Here is an 18,820-nt window from a genome sequence, read left to right on the forward strand (position 1 = left end):
TAGCATGCGAATGCAGATACCTACTGACGCAATTTGATTGCTCGACGCTCTGTTAATTTGTTTTGTGAAGTAGAAGGTCCAAAATGGGCTTTTCAGCATCCACAGAAAGCCTGCCATTATCTTCCGATGATTGTAACCGGTGTGATTCATTTCTATCATCTGACGGCCAAGTCTTACACACAACATAAGGATTCGTTGGCCGGATGAAACGTGCATTCCTTAATTGAACAGATGAATCTTCTGCCCTCCAGGTTTTCAGACATGTGTGCCTCTCATCCGGTGATGATTTGCCCTGAAAACTGATGTACGCTTCCTCTGCTTTATCAGAGATAGATGTATGTTTTCAGAGAGTACCGGATGAGAACATCTCCTGAGTGCAACAGATCAATATAAACTTGGTTACAAATTGCTTGTTCTACTGTGCTATGTTCCAGCTATATGTTTCCTTCAGTAAACGTCAATTCTAATGATCTAATCAGCTATATGTTACCTTCAGTGAATGTCAATTTACTGTCACAATTACCATTTTACATCTTCTAATGATCTAATCCTGAAGAATCTATCCAACACTTGATGGTCCAAGAGGCTAGAGCAACAAATCAACTGATACTGCATTTTTTTGGGTCAGCTGATGCCAAGAATTATTATCAGCTTTAATGATCTCTGAACATGTTGTCCAGTCAAGCTGGACGAGCCAGGTTCGGAGATCCCAGCAGCGCAGCGCAGCTCCGTCCCAACGCCAGCGTCATCGGCCAGGAACTCACTCCACTGCCACTGCTGATCGCCAAGGCCTTCTCTCGCCGCCGCTGCGCGGACCGACGATGACGGCCGCGCTTTGTCGGGCATGGTCGTCAGGTTGCCGGAGCTGCTGGGAGCGCTGCTGGTGCTTGGGCTCACGACGCCGGCTGCAGCGTTCACGCCGGGGACATGGTGGTGACACTCACTGCGGCCACCGATGCAGACACCGGCGATGAGGAAGCTAAAATATTTTTTAAACTATTAATAAATAAAAAGCTAAAAATTTAAATAGATTCTTCCGATGAAAGCCTGTCCTGAACAAATGCTACTATGCTAGTAATAGCAACCATCAAACCTGAGTAGTAACAAGGGAGAAAAAAAAAAAGTAGCTTCGAACATGCAGGAGAAAGCACATAAGGCGCAACGACCAGGCAGAACGATTGCTACAACACGTATGCCACCAGCATTTTAAGAGAACTGAATCATGCATAACAGGACACCATTTGGGCCTTACCTTTTCTGAAAGATTTGTATGTGCACCTGATGAAAGAACCCAGTCAGGAAAAATGACAGAAATCTAACTTTAAAACGACTAAATGATCATACATGGCATAGTTGGAATCTAAAGCACACAATTCAGTAGACTATAGAGCATAGGTGCTTGAGGCCACACACACTACAACAGTCAGTCAGTAATCATAAGTACTGACACTAAATTTAGATGGATCCTCAAGCATCAACGCCGACAATATCCAGACAAGGTATTCGAATCTATAGCTGCCCTAACCTGAGAACTTTAGCTCAACTCGTCAAGGCTCCTTAGAGCATTGTTGGCTATTCAGGTTTCCTAGACTCCAGCCTTCGCCCTCTTGCTGCCTGTGCAGGAGGGGCACTTGTACTGCTTGATGTGTTCCGCTTTGGCTGGGGTGATCTTCACGCACTTGCCATGGAACCATTTCTCACACAGGTCACAGCAGATCCAGAAGTCGTCGTAACTTTGGCCGCATGCGCCGCACAGCGTGCTCTCATGGTCTTCCTGTGGTTCCCCATCCTCCCCTTCACTCTCCTCCTCTTCCTTTGAAGGTGGCATCTTCGGGGCCCTTGAATTGGGTTCTGACTGGCGTGACGGCTGTGTATATTCACCAAATGTTCAGTGTCAAAAGAGAATCAGTTAGTTGGCTGCTTGTCATGTAAAATTGATGACAGTGCAATCGAAACTTCATACCTTCGAGCCAGTTTTGTTACTCTTATTGCTGTTTTTAGGGGTTTTGTCTTTGGGCTCTTTCTTGGCGGTTCCTGTGACAACCTCATATACTGTGGGAAGGTTGTTGATCATGGTGAAGAGCCGTTTCCTGCAAGCCAATCGTCAAAAGGTAACTCCATCAGTGTCAAACAGCTTGAAACAAAGAAATTTTTGTTCTATGGTTTTGATCAAAATCTAATAATCTAACACTGGGAGATCTTTGGACACAAGGACTTCACATGAAACATATGAAATTAAATAATATCTGAGAAGAAGAAAAAGAAAACACTTGTCTTGAAGGGGCAACACAGGGCACATCAAAGTAATCATGGAATGAATAGGGCAAGTTATTGTCAAATATATCAGAACACTCTAGTATAGCATTTATGGTCATTCTAAAGGCTTAGGTAAATTTGATGCCAATTAAATATTGTTAACCAATTTAATGAAACAGTATGGGTGAAAATATATTTGGAAATATTCAGCAGCACCTAAACCTCTATCACCAGTGATCAATTCATTCCACACCAATGTAAGAGCCCATATTACTAATTCTAACAATGGATATGCAAACTGGCATGTATTTAGAAAAAGTTGGTTCTTTAACTATGCTCAAAGCTCCACCTGACAGTATACAACTAACTTAAACAAAAAGAAGAGAGGTTCATAGCATCCCAAACTAAACTGTAGCTCAAGGCCAGTGTACAGATGTAACATTTGGTTGCATGTGATGTTCATGTCTAAGCTATAGCTATACCTGGAAGGAAAAAAAACTGAAAGGCCTCAGAAGTGAAAACAATGTGAATAAGCTGAAACTACTGCAGACTACAACCAAAGTAACTGCAAAATTTAGCGATTTCAGAAAAATGGAACACTATAAGTAAGCTTGAAGATACAACAGCTGTCAATATCCAACATAAACTGAAATAAGGATGTTGTAGGCTTAGTTGTAAGTTGACTACTCAACAACGAAAGCAGATGGAACCATTGCCCACTTGACATGACCAAGATATGCAACAAGTGAACTGACATCCAAATAAAGATAATTTCTTTAGTGCCATGGAAGCACAAATATGGCTTATTTCCCAGTGATCATAAAAAGAAGGAAAGTGTATTTTCCATCCCTCAAGTATTGCAGAAGTGTGACATTTATCCTCATATTTCATTTGGTGCAAATAAACCCCTTAACTAACTAAATCAGTGCATTTATCATCCCCACCTTAGTTTAGCAATGGTTTAGTGCTATCTAATGGTGATTTATGCCATGCAAATCATCTGACTAACCCTGCTTGGCAATGTAATATGCTGAGTTGAAGATATAAAGTCCATAATAAAATTCAGTAAATCCTCGAAATTTGGTACCTATAAAAATTGTATCAAAAAATTTTTAACGGAATCGATTCACACCAAACTATTATAGCAATTAACTCAATGTTAGACGTGGCTAAGCAATGATTAGATAGATAATTACATGACCCAAACCAATATTATATGACACTAAACCATTATTAAGCTAAGGTGGGGATGATAAATGCACCGGTTTAGTTAGTTAAGGGGTTGATTTGCACCAAATGAAATATGAGGGATGAATATCAAACTTTTGCAATATTTGAGGGATGAAAAATACACTTTGTCCTAAAAAGAAAACCCTTTAATCTTTCTTCCTCCATACATATTGGATAAAATAACCAACATACCATCATCTTCTCCATATCCTCTATCTAACTAACCAGTGACAATCTCTTTCCACTCTCACTTCTCAATCAAAATCTAAGATCCTGATACTATCATATTCACATTTCGCAACTATGAGATACTTAACGAGATAGGCCCATGCCCACTGACATGAAATAAGTCAAGTACAGAAATAACAAATCGAATTCTTATAAAAAGAACAAATTAAATACCTGGATTCTTTGTCAAAACCAAACCTTGCTCCAAAATAAAATGCAACCGACAATAACCAAGAGTCACTATGCACAGCAACAAGTGACAGCCAATCTTTTTCATTCATCCCATCACGTGCAAAGTTAATTCCCAGAGCTGGCTCTGGGAGTTCAGGAGGGACCTCCTCTGCAGGCAAGTTCACTTCCCATGTCTCATTGGGAAGTCCATACAAACATAGGTTCTCCTTCTCTGCACAAAAAAAAGAAGAAGATAATTTCTCAAATTGGGTGGTCATAGTTCTAAAGCGGGATTTTGGTAACCATAAAATAAGCAGGACGACAAGGAGAGACTGAACCATCCATTTGAAATTGATCATTTCATGAAACAAGGAACTGGAACACAAAAGGGAAGACTCTATGACAAAGTGCATGAAAGAAGAGTCTTCATGGCCCCTTGTGACATTACAACATGAAGAAATCAGTTCCATATACATCAACCAATAAGAAGCCCATTGACTATTTTCTCCCCCACAATTTCCGACCAGTACTGAGCAACTCATCTTGCATTGCCAACAGGACCTAGTAAGTGCTAGTTTCCCGAGCTAAGCATATAATATTTAAAAGCAGTGCAAGCTTTAAACCCATGCATCTGTGGAAAACAAAATCATAAACGTGGCATTAACCCATATAAACCTCAGGGCCTGTCGATAATAACAAGTGACCAAGGTGCATGCCCTTGTTTCCATGTAGGATGGACAGAGTGGGACATGACGACTTAAATCCTGGGAAAAATGCAGTGACATAATTATAATTGTTTGCGATACACCCGTCCCCAAGCTGAATCATTTAGGTGCCCAGAAAGGAAAACAATGTTGACTTGTTACTCGAAAAAACAAATGTTATCCTGACACTCCCATCGCTTGACATCACGCACTCACGGAAACTCCCGGAAATACCCCTCGTACAGTAGCAGAAAAACTGCTGAAAAAGTCGTTGTCCGGGAGCATAACGGTAAATGGACAGGAGCACGACTTTTGGGGATGACTGGCCGGCCGTGCGGTCGTCCAGCTCATCAGAAGATAAGGATTCCCCGTCCCCCTTTCCCTCCCCCAGATGAACTGTTGCACGAGGACTATTACTAATACGTCGCGAAACCGGAAGCAAAGCTCAGTGGTCGTCACCCGCGGAAACGGAGCTGGGATCCGCCGGCCAAATAGCTTCCCGGGGCACACCGAAACCGAAATCCGGGCGGAGAACTCCAGAAATTAAGAGGGAAAATATCGAAAATCAGCTGAATAAGGTCCCCAGATCGGTCCTCGGAGGGAGCTCTCAGAGATTGAAAAGCAAACGTGCTCCAAATCCGCCCAGTAACATCTGATTCCGCACCCCCAAACCCTAGAAATCCCAATCGAATCGGGGGAGCAGAGCAGACCAGAGCAGGGCAGGCAGGGCGAGCTCACCTGGGTCGCACATCACGTAGAACTTCTCCACATCTGCAGAGAGCCAGCGGGAAACCAGTGAGAACTCGGAGCCCCAGAAGGCGTCGGATGGGGGTAGATGAGGCGAAGGCAAAGGCGAGGCGGGGGTTACCGGTGGTGAGCGCCCTGATCAGGCCGGCCCGGCGCGCGCGGAAGTCCCGGAAGACGTCCTCCGGCGAGCGGGGGACCGGCGGCGGGCCCATGAATCCGCCTCCTCCGTCCATTGGCGGCCCGGAGCCCGCTCGCTCGCTCGGGGAGGGTAGGGTTTTGGGGGAGGAGAGGGGAGCTGCTGGTGCTGGGGATTGCGAAGCGAGGACGGTGCGGAGGAGTCGATTGGAGGAATTTGGAAGCGTCGGCGCCGACCGAGGCAGGCGAAGCGAAGACTTCTTCGGAGAAAGAGATAGGCCCCCACAAACGCCGCCGCGCAACCGCGGGACTCTTTGCGGGCCCACTACCGGCCCGTTTAGGACACCAGTAGTGGGCCGGTAGTCAATGGGTACCTTGTCTAGTTGATTTGAATTTGAACTCGGTTACAAATTCTTACTTATCATCTTGCAAGGGAAACAACTTGCTGATTTTAATTTGAAATCAGTTATAATTTAAAAATTAAATTCTTACATCTCATCTTGCCATTAACCATTTCCTGAATTAAAGCATAAAGTCTTTAATCAATTTCAATCTTTTATGGTCGGATCGGACCAGCAGTTCAAATCTATTTCTAGTTGAAAATCCTAGCTTAATTTTATTATTGTGTTTATATATACGCAGATCAGAGTGGAGACAACCTACATATTGGCACACATATCTCTACAAAAGCAGAACGCGAGTGAAACTAGAACGACGGATGGGGAACCTTACTTATTTTTAGGAGAAAGAAAAGAAAAGAGAATAGAGATACAGACAGAGGATAGAGATTTAGATTTGTGAGATATATGTAGAGATCGATTAAATAAAAAAGAGGTGCTTCAGAGGCTCCATGGAATGATTGATCAAAACAATATAAATCCTTCAAATATTCTATGGAAGGTTAATATCTTGCTATTCTATATATGGCCTGCAGCTGTGCTGTAAAATCGATGCCTATCGTGTCCACTATAAAGAGCACTGGCAGTCCATGGGATCAACACCAAGCTCATAAAACACAACCTTCAGTCTTCCCTTCCGTCCTGTAGTGCGCAAGGTTTCTACTTTCTAGACGAGGATGACGGACGCCAGCCGCCTGTTCATTTTCAGCCTTGTCACTCTGGTGCTGTCCTCATGTATGCGCTCTCTCTCTCTCTCTCTCTCTCTCTCTCTCTCTCTCAAACAACGTGTGGCGCAATCTGAATCTTTGGTTCGTTTCTAATTTTCTATTGATCATAGGTACGGTGACGACGGCCACAAGGAATGTTGCAAGTCTACTGATCGCCATGAACTGCAAGCAGTTAAGTCTTCCATATGGATCGTAGTAGTAATAACGGCGCGGCGGCATGCTTCGGCATATGTAACCGCAAAACTCCAGGTGGGCCCTATGGCAAGCCCGGAATTGCTTGTGTTCCTGCACGGTGCCAATGCACGTACTGCAGCTAATGGTTTGCAGAAATCTCCACAGCCGGGCCATGTAGCCTAGAGCAATACAATAATCAATAACTTGTATGGATGACAAATTGGCAGGCATATTCACGCTAGGGTCATTGGTTTTTCATATTTGTCTTGGTCTGGGTTGGGTCCGGAACTCATGTAATCATTAGTTCTGGGTCCAACGGCCACGACCCTGGAGGTGGGGGAGGGATTGGTGGCTCCAACCAGCACTAAAAGTCTATCTTTAGTCCCGATTGGTAACACCAACTCGTTAGATCCGAGTACACGGGACCGTACACGTGGCATACTTTTCATAGGATAAGGGTTGGGATATGGTCCACGCCCTACATCTGTTGTAACTATTCGTAGTCTAGTAGAACTACTCTTACAGTAGTAAAACTAGTCGGATATAGTAGGGAACGACCAGAAAAGTACTCAGGTAGGACTCTAGGGCATGTATCCGACTAGGATCTCTATATAAACCTGTCCCCTCAGACTATATAAGGGCGGACAGGATCCCCTCCAGGAGAGAATCCAGCGATCATCCAGGGAATCACCCAGGAGATCACCCATTCACCATCAAAGGCAATACAAACCACCCAGGACGTAGCGTATTACGCTCTCGGCGGCCCGAATCTGTCTAAACCTTATGTTCCTTTGCACCTTCGAGTTCCTGATCTCGGCGATACTCTACCTACAAACTCACCACCTCGGGGGTATCCCTCGGTGGGTGTGGTGGTAAAACACCGACACAACCCGGACTAAAGAATCACCCTTTAGTCTCGGTTGGTGTTACCAACCCGAACTAAAGGATCCTTTAGTCCCATTTGTTGTTACCAACCCGGACCAAAGGGTTCTCCATTGGTTATTTCAAAAGGAAGGTATCCCAAGTAGAGTCACATATGTTGTGTAGGTGGGATGGCAACGAAACTATATGCAAGGCAAGAGGTCTCGGATTTGAGTTCTGGGTGTGGAGTAATTTTTTTTTATCTTACACAGACCCTTTAGTCCCGAGTATGAAAACCGGGATTAATAAAGATAATCCGAATCTTTAATTTCGGATTCGTAGTCTATTCTATATACTAGTGTCATGATCTGTTTCTTTCTCCCTTTGAACTGACAGAGGCCAGGAGATATAATATAGTCCTATATCTGCTACACTCCTTTTTTAGTAGATCATCCACTGACCAATGCAAATTCACATGCTTACATGTAGGAGAGGCTTGAAACCTTGGACTGCACTAAAAACATTCTGCTCGTTCTGAATATCAGCGTGTCCACAAGCCGATTCAGTGAAACTACTTGCAGCAACGCCTGTAAAAATCCTTCCATATCGCAGAATCCGTGGAAAGCAATGTCGTGAGCTGAAAATAGCTGATCTTGCTAAACATGGCCTGAAATAAGATGCATGGCATCACCTTCTACTGTCACACACCTCATTTGCTTTCTGGGTTTCAGACAACAGTTTGCACCATGCACACAAGAACATCTGTTTACGCCGGGAAAGTAATCAGAATTCGCGCATATATATCACTGACTGCGTGTGGAGGTTCTGTCGCGACCTTCACTGAACTTGAGCTAGTTTCCTTTTGCGCGCACACATATACACAGTAGAACATGCTATGTGCTATTATCTCTAAATCCTACGTTGATGCCGCACACGCATGCTCCAAACACCAGAGTTTGCTCCAAAGGTTCAGACTCGAGGAAACCTCCACGCTTCAGAAAATGGTTTTCATGATTCCTAGTTGCAGTGAAGCCAATTTCTCGTCATGTTAATCTTTCCAGTAAAAATCTGTCGAAGTCTAGGTCAGTGAAACCAATTGCTCTGTTATTATGTTTACCGAACTTCTTGTGTATAAAATTTTGGCCACACCTTTTATGAAAAGCCACTTTACCTCTCCAGCTTGTCTCAATCTGAGATGGGGAAGTTCACTAGAGCTCGGCTCCTTTACAACCACAGTTTGTTTTTTCTTTGTGGGACTATTAGAACAGTATCCTTTACATCCCTAGTTGGATAATAATGAGTTGAAGATCAGATCATTTGTTCGGATGTCCACTCTATATCGTTATTGATATTCTAAACATCCCATCTGTTTCTTTTTTAGTTATTTTAGAATTTTAAAAATTTAAATTTCGTAGTTTTGACTAACAACTACTGAATTTTGCACATGTTTATTGTACAAATGTTGGGATGAGTTATGTAACAGTACTATCTGAAAAACCTTGGTCCAATATTGTCGTTGTTATGGATCCAAACAAGAGAGTAGACAACTATTTCAAATGTCATGTTTTTATGGCCACACCTTGAAGGCATGAACAATGCCTGTAAAAAGTTGCATACATAATGTTTGCAAAAATAGAGAATGCAACATTGTAGTTGGCGCTAGGTACTTCGCTCCTTTGAGTGCATTATTTGTTGTATGGGTTATCCAGTTTGAGTGCATTATTTGTTGTATGGGTTATCCAGTTTCTTCACATTGTGCTTTGTTTGATTCCCCATTCTATGCAGATGCGTTAAGAATTCAGGAGCTTCACAGTTTAGAACCAGTAAGCCAACGGCTGTAGAAAGCTAATGCTTCCTGTGGTTTATACTCAGGAACTGTGTGCCCAGCACCCTGTGAAAGGAACAGCAGATAGTTAAAGGCAACTTAATTTCAAAGCTTTGGTAATTTCGTGTTTCATTAATGTATTCAATCGCATATACATATCAATGCACCAATAGACAAAGTTAGAAATAACGTTCACCTTAATAGTTGCAAAAGTGAGGCCATTTTCGTATACTTGGGTGTACCTAAGGAGTATAACAAGGAAAATATGCGAGTTACATCTCCTTTTCCCCTCTTGTATAACATATAAACGTTATATTGAGATCATGAAAATAAGAGATCATTAATTATCTGAAAATTTGCCTCGCAAAAGAAATTGTAGCTTGTTTGTGAATTCATATATAAGAATAATCCAATCTCTAGGATAAACCAAATCAAACATCCTAGGACAAAAATTACTGAATCGCTGTTTGTTCAAATACCCAGAAACTTCTTCATCGGCGATCCATTGTCGCCATGAATCAATGACTCCATAGCCCAAAGATGTAGTCCATGCTTCGGTCCCAGTGTAAGGCACACACATATCATGGTCACCGCTGAAACAAATGGAATTAAATATATACTTATAATATCAGCTTCTTCTAAGGCTAATTTAAGGTTGCAAGGGCTAAAAGGATATTATAGGTTTCTAAAGTCAAGTACCTGTAAATGAGGGCACGATAACCCTGGCTTGTAAGGTTCTTGTGATAAATGACCATACTCCCGGCATCATGATCAAAATTCAATAATGCATTTGTGCATAAGACCCATGGTCCAATTGAACTGACCTAACATGTAAATGGGAAACTATGGTTAGAAGATGAATAGTTCTGAAACTCGATGTATCTAATGCAACATGGTTAATATATTGCTATCATACTGGCTCGGCATGAATCGCAGATCTGACGCTATCATTGTTCAACCATGCTGTTGCAACTTCATCATTCTGAAAATTTAAGCAAATGAGATACGATAAGAATTGGCACAAAATGAGTCATGCTTCTTGTGGGAGTAAAATTATCTCCTATGCATTTCAAGAATAAAATCCATACAATGGAATGGAACCGGATAAAAATCACATAAATCTTTTAGTTGGACAATGTGCATGCATGCCACATGCATGATAGCCATAGAAGATAAAGAAACTCGACCCATGTTCGGTTTGTAAGAAAAAAGCAAGGTTGGAAGCCAACATTGACTTCTGTTAAGGAAATGTGGGAGTGTAAAAGATCTAGCACATTTGTGTAGTGCAGAAATAGAGCAATCTCTCCAGAAAACTAACACTCTGACAGATCACAAAAAACAATAGAGCTAAAGAAAGGGTGCTGCACTTGTGCTCACCATACACGGAACATCAGCGGCAAGTTCCTGCCATGATGGAACACGCCCGGCTCTTACAGGAGCTCTCAAAGGCCAGGCCCGTCCAAGCATTCTTGTTCTTACTGGAAGAGGCTTATCAGTTACACCAAGATCTTCGAAACTTAGAGGCGTTCTGCTATTTTGTGGGGTCACTTTTTTGATATTTTTGCTGTGGTAGCACGGCTCAAGAATGTCATAAATATTTAATCCCGCAATTACCTACACAAGAAAATAGGATAAGTTACAAGAACGGCTCTGATTTTTACCAGATAGTGTCACTGGTTTACCGTATCGACATTCGATAGTGCTGTTCGGCATTCATCACTGCTGGAGTCATTCCAGTAATTTCCATGACATGCAGTTCTGGTTTCCTGCATTGTGAATAGAATTGGTGGTCAATTCAGCTGGCAGTTCAAATCGAAACCAATGTTCTTGCCAGTTGTTGATTATTTTTTTTCAATATAGCCACATGTGCATTAGAGAAGAGGAGATATGATGAAGTGTTCTGATTGTATCATCAACAATTCATGGTGGAAGGAAATTTTTGGTACGGGCATTTCAGTTGGAGTACAGACAGACCTTGTACATATCATCTGAAATCAGACCCATTCCGTGTGCGAACGGTACAAGAGCATTACCATCAAAGACGGTGTCACATACACCATTACCAACCATGTAGCCCTAAAATAAGAGTACAGAATAAAACATTAAACTTTAGATTTCCTAGGTAACCATATATATTTGGAGTTCTCACGCAGGCAGCAATATAAGAAAATCCCTTAATAACCTTAAAGTTTATAGTTGGCTTGACTTCTTCGTGAATTCCTGTGTAACATTTTGTCAGCAACAAGAATATGAAAACAATCAAAGCTTTTTAACGGTGATTACGATCCCAAAGCAAACACCTTTGACAACTTCATGTGAAAGGGTAGGAACATAAATGCCGGCGTACGATTCTCCAGCTATGTAAAATGGATTTGTCTGGAACTCAGGGTAGAGCTGAAACCACTGGTTAAAAGTAAACAAGAAAGAATTGAAAAATAACTCAGCCTTTTGTTCCACAAACAGATGATAAAAATTGACATCACCATTCACCAAACATGATGAACCTCTATATATACATACCTTCAGAAGAAAAGTATGAGAATCATTAGCAGTCTGAAGGTCGCCAGTTGTATAAGCTTTGGACTTATCCTTGGCGTATGACAGACCAACACCAACAGGGGAGTCCAAGTATATCACACTAGACACCTAAAGTGAAAATGAAATATCATAGCTCTCGTTCAGATTGAATGAACAGATGGTTTATGGTTATTATGTAAATGGATCCAACCTTGGACCAGCTATAAGGGTTGAGATGAAGCTTTGGTAGGCTTCCAGCTGACCCTCCTGACTCAAAGTTGAATGGCCCTGAACGAGATAACCAATGATGTAAAGTGTCGCAACATTGAAGAATAAGATGAAGTGTATGAAAAGAACATCAAGTTCAGCACACCCAACGACAGAAACTGGCCCTTCAATATCTATGATTCTTCAGGTTTTCCAGCAAAAAAAGAATGTACTTATAAGTTATAACTGCAACCTGCTACAGTAATGAACAGCAGTTCTCATGACCTTTGTCACGACAAGTAATGGACGCACCGTGCTCGTAGACGAAGCCGTCGAAGCTGGAGCATCCTGGCCCGCCGTTGAGCCAGAGCATGAGGGGGTCCTTGCCCGGGTCGCGCTCCGACTCCACCAGGTAGTAGAACATCCTGCTCCCGAGCTCCTCGTCCACCGTCACGTACCCGGCGTAGTGCTTCGACGGGAGCTGGGCGCCCTCGAACCCCGGGAGGCGAGTCACCAGCGCGTCCGGCGGCGCGGAGCGGCAGCTGCAGACGAAGGCTGCCAGCAGCTGCAGGAGGACGAAGGCTGCTGCCGTCGGAGCCGACGACGGAGCAGAGACAGACCAAGACCAGGCCATTGCTGCCGGCCGGTGTCGGAGAAGAGTCGGAGCTCGACGGATGGTGTGCCCGAGCCCGGCCGGGCGTGCGATTAAATAGAGCTAGCTCTGCGTGCCTGCAGATACTGCCCAAGGGTCAAGGGATGTGGTGTCATTGACACGGCCGCAACGCCTGCACAGTCTCATAGCCATTACCATTAATACTTCGAGCAAAATATGCAGTCTCAGGTAGATGTCCCGAGATTTTCTCAGGATCTTACAAATATGCCATGTTTTGGAGCGGGATCCCCTCAAAATCTACAGGGTTTAATTTAGTATAGGGAAATGCATTCATGCATATTTCCCTACAGCCTATGGGGATTTTTTTTTTTTGATAAGGCAGCCTATGGGGATTGGGTGATCTGTTTGACTGTTTCTAAAAAATGAAATCATGACGTTGCAAACAATTTGTTGGTCACACCCTTTTTGCCAAGCCACTTGACGGAACCTAGTTGCCGTAAAGTTGTTGATCATCCAAACATACACTTTTGGTGTCTACTGTCAACTCAAGCTTGTCTCGAGCCTACTAGTTGCAGAGGCTCACCAGAGCTTCTCTCCTTTACAATCATGCACAGTATTTTTTTTTCTTTGTGGAAATATTAGGAGAGTATCCTTTACGACCCTAGTTGCATAAGTTGAAGTTTGGGACTTTTTGTTTGAACATCCACTTTACATCATTATTTATCAATGTTATAAATATTTCCTCTGTTTATTTTTACAGGGCATCATAAATTTTGAAAAGAAAAAAATCAAACTTCATAGTTTTGTCCGACAACTATCAAATTCCTCTCTAGACGCCAGCGCAACAATATCCTTTTTCTAAAAAAAATCAAGTTCCATGCATGTTTATGGTACAAATTAAATCCGTATCAAAAGATTTGTATTCCACATATCTTTTATTGAGAGAGATTTGACAACACAGCGGGAAATCTTGTACGGATCAAAACAAATAGCAGACATTGATACCTTTGGGATTTCAAAATGTCAACGAAAATTGTCACAAATGTTTGGCCACACCGTGAAGGCATGAAAAATGCATGGAAACAAAACAGCTGCATTGATATAATATTTGCAGAAAAGAATGCAACACTGTAGTTGGCGCTAGGAACTTTGATCCTCCGATGGCCTTATTGTTCTATGGATTATCCAATTTCTTCATGTTGTTCTTTGTTTCATGGAAATATGCCTCCCATCAGCAGCAGCAGGCTTCATGAGCTTCACAACTTGGAACCAGCAAGCCAACGGCTGTAGAAAGCCAATGCTTCCTGAGGTTTATACTCAGGAACTGTGTGGCCAGCACCCTGTGAAATGAACAACAGGATAGTTGAAGGCGACTTAATCTTGCTTTTATTTTTCGTGTTTCAGTAATGTATTCATATCATTAAACATATTTTATTTTTGACTTGGCAGGCTACAATCCTGCTTGTTTGCAAATTATAATGGATTAACTGACAAAGTTAGAAACAGTGTTTACCTTAATAGTTGCAAAAGTGAGGCCCTTTTCATATCCTTGGGTGTACCTGATGAGCATAACAAGCAAAAAAAAAAAAGATGAGGTACGTTTGTTTATGGATAGCATTCAAACAAAAAATCGAAATCATGAAACAAATGGTAATTCTGTTGATTGTGAATTCATAAAAAAAAGAATAATTCAGTCTCTAGGATAAAATGATTAAAAAATCTAGATCAAAAAATGCCGAATCAATTTTTGTTCAATACCCAGAAACTTGTTCATTGGTGAACCACGGCCGCCACGAATCAAGGACTCCATAGCCTAATGATGCAGTCCATGCTTCACTCCCAGTGTAAGGTACACACATATCATGGTCGCCGCTGAAACAAATGCAAAATAAATATATCATTGATAATATCAGCTTCTCTGAGACTAAAGAACTTGAGAACCAAAAGGATATTACACTTAATGTACCTGTAAATGAGAGCACGGTAACCCTGGCTTGTAAGGTTCTTGTGATAACTGATCATACTCCCAGCATCATGACGAAAATCCAATTTATCTGTGCATATGAGCCATGGTCCTATTGAACTCACCTAACATTGTAAGGTTAGAAGATGGAAAGTTTTAAAATTCGATCAATCAAATACAAGATGATTACTATATGACTATCATACTGGTTCAGCATGAATCGCAGATCTGACGCTATCGTTGTTCAGCCATGCTGTTGCAACTTCATCACTCTGAAGATTAAGCAAACAAGACAGGGTAAGAAATGGGGCAAAATGAATCATTCTTCTCTTGGGGGAAAATTAACTCCTATATATTTCGAGAAGAAAATGCATGCAATGGAATAGGAACCAGATAAAAGTCAAATAAATCTTTTAGTTGGAAGAAGTGCCTGCCTTATATAGGACAACCGGAGAAGATGAAGATAAACGAAATGAAAAAAAATGCGGTGGCGCGATATTAATTAGTATCAGTGTATTACTACACTAGCATACACATATGGTGAATTTTAGCTAGGCAATCTTCGAAAAGAGCAATCTCTCCAGAAGATTAACATTTAAACAGATCATAAGAGAACGCAGAGCTAGAAAAGGGTACTGCACTTGTGCTCACCATACACGGAACTCCACCGGCAGCGGCAACGGCAAGTTCCTGCCACGATGGAACGCGCCCATCTCTTACAGGAGCTCTCAGAGGCCAGGCCCGTCCAAGCATTCTTGTTCTTACCGGAAGGGGCTTGGCAGTTGCACCAAGATCTTTGAAACTTTGAGGCGCTCTGCTCTTCTGTGGGATCACTTCTTTGATAGATGTGCTGTGGTAGCATGGCTCAAGAATGTCATAAATGTTTAATCCTTCGATTTCCTACACAAGAACATAATATATCATAAGAGAACAGCACTGATTTTTACCAGATAGTGTCACTGGCGGCTTACCGCATCGACTCTCGATAGTGCTTCTTCGCATCTGTCAGTGCTACCATTCCAGTAATTTCCTTGACATGCAGTATTGGCCTCCTGCATTATGAATAGAGATGTCGGTTAATTCAGCTGGGCTCTTCAAAGACATAGTCTTTATCCTGCAAGTATAGTTGATTCTATTTGGAAGAACATAGCCACGGGTTGATATATACAGATAAATTCAAAGGCCTCACGATTTTTAACAGATATGGGCTACTTGATATTAATAAAGTTTCCATTTTCGAAAAAATGAAGTTTAACAAATACTACGCATTTATTCTTAGGGTGCAAGGAAGCATTCTGATTTCATTATTACTAAAATTTAGTGATGAAGGATACTTCTGATCGGTGATTTCAGTCGGAGTACAGACATACCTTGTATATATCATCTGAAATTAGACCCATTCCATGCGCAAATGGTACCAGGGCATTACCGTCAAACGCGGTGTCACATACACCATTGCCGACCATGTAGCCCTAACATGAGATTTCCTTGGTAACCACGTTTAAAGTTCTTATGGAGGCAGCAATATAAGAAAATTTACTAACCTTAAAATTTATAGTTGGCTTAACTCCTTCATGGATTCCTGTGGAACAATTTGTAGGTATAACAAGAATGGAAGGCATTTAATAGTTGTTTAAGGATAATTGATTACAATCCTAAAGCCAAACCTTTGGCAACTTCATGTGAAAGGGTAGGAACATAAACCCCGGCATACGATTCTCCGGCTATGTAAAATGGATTTTTCGAAAACTCAGGGTAGAGCTGAAACCACTGGTTAATAGTAGAAAAAGAGAGAAAAAATGACTGAGCTGTTTGTTCCACAAGCAGATGATAATTTTACTGCACCAGCATGAAAGAACAACTATAATATACCTTGAGAAGAAAAGTATGTGAATCAGCAGCGGTCTTAAGATCGCCAGTTTCATAATCTGAAGCATTCTTCGAGTATGACAGGCCAACACCGGCAGGGGAGTCCAAGTATATCACACTAGACACCTACAAGAACAGAATCACTACTCTCAATTTTGATAAACTACCAGATAATTTCGGCTAATTATATATGTAGGACCGATGGATCAAATGCCCAACCTTGGACCAGCTATATGGATTGAGATGAAGCTTTGGCAGGCTTCCAGCTGACCCTCCTGACTCAAAGTTGAATGGTCCTGAACCAAAAAGAACGCACATTATTTGTCATGAAAAGGTCCATTCAGATCAGAGCCCACCTAGGATTTTTTGCGCAAATAATTAATATCTAAATTTTGGACTATCGATTCTCTTCAGCTCTTTTTTTTTGTCTAGACTTTTGCATCACCGTTCCAGTGCCTGACAACCTGTTGCTCCCAACGCCGCCACTTGTTCCCGTGGTCATCGGTGGATCATACCCTTACTCTAACCGTACGTCTAACGTGCTGGGAAGATCCTGACGATCTCGTCGAAGTAGGAAAGAATGGCCAAAGCGGGAGAGAAGAAAGAATGAGGTGAGGAAATGGAGTAGGAATAATATCTTGGTATAGTAGTTAGCTTTCCCAAGACAAAATGGGGCAGAAAGACAGCGACGGGGTACGGGCGGGGGCTCCTTTACGCGATGCGTAGAAAGCAACAGCGCAGCAGCCAACAGTCCCCAGTCCCCACCCGCACGCTTAGCTTCTTCCTGCGCCGGCCGCTCTCCCGGCGGCCTCGGCCGCTCTGCTGGCCGTTCGGCGACCGCAACGCAACAGAGACCAAACGACGGCGACTATTGCTTGGCCAAAGGAGAAAAATTCGCAGAGAAGAAAAGAGGGGGATCGATCGGATCAACGACGGCGGACGGACCGTGCTCGTAGACGAAGCCGTCGAAGCTGGAGCACCCCGGGCCGCCGTTGAGCCAGAGCACGAGGGGGTCCCCGGCCGGGTCGTGCTCCGACTCCACCAGGTAGTAGAAGAGGCGCCGCCCGTGCGCCTCGTCCACCGTCACGTACCCGGCGTAGTGCTTCGACGGCAGCCGGGCGCCCCCGAAACCCGGCACGCGCGTCACCAGCGCCCCCGCCGGCGCGGCGCGGCCGCAGCAGGCGGAGGAGGCCACCACCGCCAGCAGCAGCAGGAGCGCGGAGGCGGAGTGGCCGCAGGCCATTGCTGCGGTGGTGGTATAGTAGCTCTAGGCTCTAGCTCGATCGGCGAAGGATCGGAGGGTATGGCCGGGACAGGGACGGGCGCGCGGGGGCGCCGTGTCTATATAGAGCTGCGAGCTCAGCCGCGTGCGGTGCGAGATAGGAGGAAGAGACCGGCGGAGGCGTGGAGTATATGATGTCGTGGAAGAAACGCATGGGGCCGTGACGTCCCGACGTTGACGGCAAAGCAAGCCGGCCGGCCGGCCGGTGTGGACTCTCGGTCTCGGCGGTAGTGTGTCTCAGCCTACCCGTCCCACTGAAACCCAAGCGCCCAATCAACGCTCATGGCAGGGACATGCATGGATCGTCCAAACCACACGATGTGCAAAGATATATGTTTTTTTCTCTCCATCAATCGTGTTCTAGATATATGTTGACTGAATGAATTATATACTATAAATTAGCAAGGGAGGAATCAAACGGTTGAATTTTAATTTATTTGTACCATGTATGGATTCATCTTCTCCGGCGAGGTTAAGGTTTGGTGGATAAAAGATTTGACAAACATTTTGCCTGAGAAACCTTTGTGGAACCATATTCTAGAATAGAAAAAAAAAGAGTTGGATTGGAGATGCGAGGAATCGAACCCTGGACCTCTGAGAAGCTTAGTGCTCTACCAATTGAGTTACATCCCCAATTTTAGTTAAATATTCAATATAATAAATTTTATCATCTTTTATCCTCCTTTTAATATAGTACAACATGCAAAATCGACGGTGTGCTAATTAATGTTGTTAGTATATGGTGATTAATTACTACTGTATATCTTTCTGAAACTGTATTGCCTTGCGCATAAACTAAGAAATCATTTAAGTGACTGTATTACTCTATTGCCTACCTAAGAAGGCTCTAATAAGAAGGAGAAGGAATCATGATACTAATTGAATCGTGCTGGTGTTGAATAATCTCTCCAT

The 18,820-nt window shown here is 43.0% G+C and overlaps 3 protein-coding genes across 4 annotated transcripts; all 3 read right to left on the reverse strand.

Annotated features, from left to right (window-relative positions):
• Positions 1 to 1,298: 1,298 nt before the first annotated feature.
• On the reverse strand, positions 1,299 to 5,697 carry LOC112885454 (PHD finger protein ALFIN-LIKE 8-like). The gene is made up of 5 exons (XM_025951073.1): positions 5,458 to 5,697; positions 5,328 to 5,360; positions 3,889 to 4,117; positions 1,964 to 2,090; positions 1,299 to 1,867 (listed from the first exon to the last, which is right to left on the reverse strand). The coding sequence occupies exons 1-5, from the start codon at positions 5,567 to 5,569 to the stop codon at positions 1,586 to 1,588; spliced, it is 783 nt and encodes a 260-aa protein (XP_025806858.1). The 5' UTR covers positions 5,570 to 5,697; the 3' UTR covers positions 1,299 to 1,585.
• A 3,513-nt stretch (positions 5,698 to 9,210) lies between these two features.
• On the reverse strand, positions 9,211 to 12,898 carry LOC112886693 (serine carboxypeptidase 1-like). 2 transcript variants are annotated; one of them, XM_025952663.1, is made up of 13 exons: positions 12,494 to 12,898; positions 12,186 to 12,262; positions 11,978 to 12,103; positions 11,758 to 11,860; positions 11,640 to 11,677; positions 11,432 to 11,533; positions 11,140 to 11,223; positions 10,835 to 11,071; positions 10,374 to 10,439; positions 10,157 to 10,281; positions 9,937 to 10,050; positions 9,654 to 9,699; positions 9,211 to 9,523 (listed from the first exon to the last, which is right to left on the reverse strand). In XM_025952663.1, exons 1-13 carry the CDS (start codon positions 12,813 to 12,815, stop codon positions 9,440 to 9,442), a joined length of 1,524 nt encoding a protein of 507 aa, XP_025808448.1. In that variant the 5' UTR covers positions 12,816 to 12,898; the 3' UTR covers positions 9,211 to 9,439. The 2 variants fall into 2 exon arrangements, with proteins under 2 accessions (XP_025808448.1, XP_025808447.1); XM_025952662.1 differs by lacking the exons at positions 9,211 to 9,523; positions 9,654 to 9,699 and having other exon boundaries at positions 9,717 to 10,050.
• An 871-nt stretch (positions 12,899 to 13,769) lies between these two features.
• LOC112887076 (serine carboxypeptidase 1-like) lies at positions 13,770 to 18,000 on the reverse strand. Its single transcript, XM_025953157.1, has 13 exons — positions 17,572 to 18,000; positions 16,846 to 16,922; positions 16,630 to 16,752; positions 16,425 to 16,527; positions 16,302 to 16,339; positions 16,128 to 16,229; positions 15,729 to 15,809; positions 15,409 to 15,657; positions 14,964 to 15,029; positions 14,761 to 14,882; positions 14,553 to 14,666; positions 14,308 to 14,353; positions 13,770 to 14,134 (listed from the first exon to the last, which is right to left on the reverse strand). The coding sequence occupies exons 1-13, from the start codon at positions 17,867 to 17,869 to the stop codon at positions 14,051 to 14,053; spliced, it is 1,503 nt and encodes a 500-aa protein (XP_025808942.1). The 5' UTR covers positions 17,870 to 18,000; the 3' UTR covers positions 13,770 to 14,050.
• Positions 18,001 to 18,820: the final 820 nt, after the last annotated feature.

Source organism: Panicum hallii, chromosome 3, assembly GCF_002211085.1.
Source record: "Panicum hallii strain FIL2 chromosome 3, PHallii_v3.1, whole genome shotgun sequence".
Classification (NCBI taxonomy): Eukaryota; Viridiplantae; Streptophyta; class Magnoliopsida; order Poales; family Poaceae; genus Panicum; species Panicum hallii.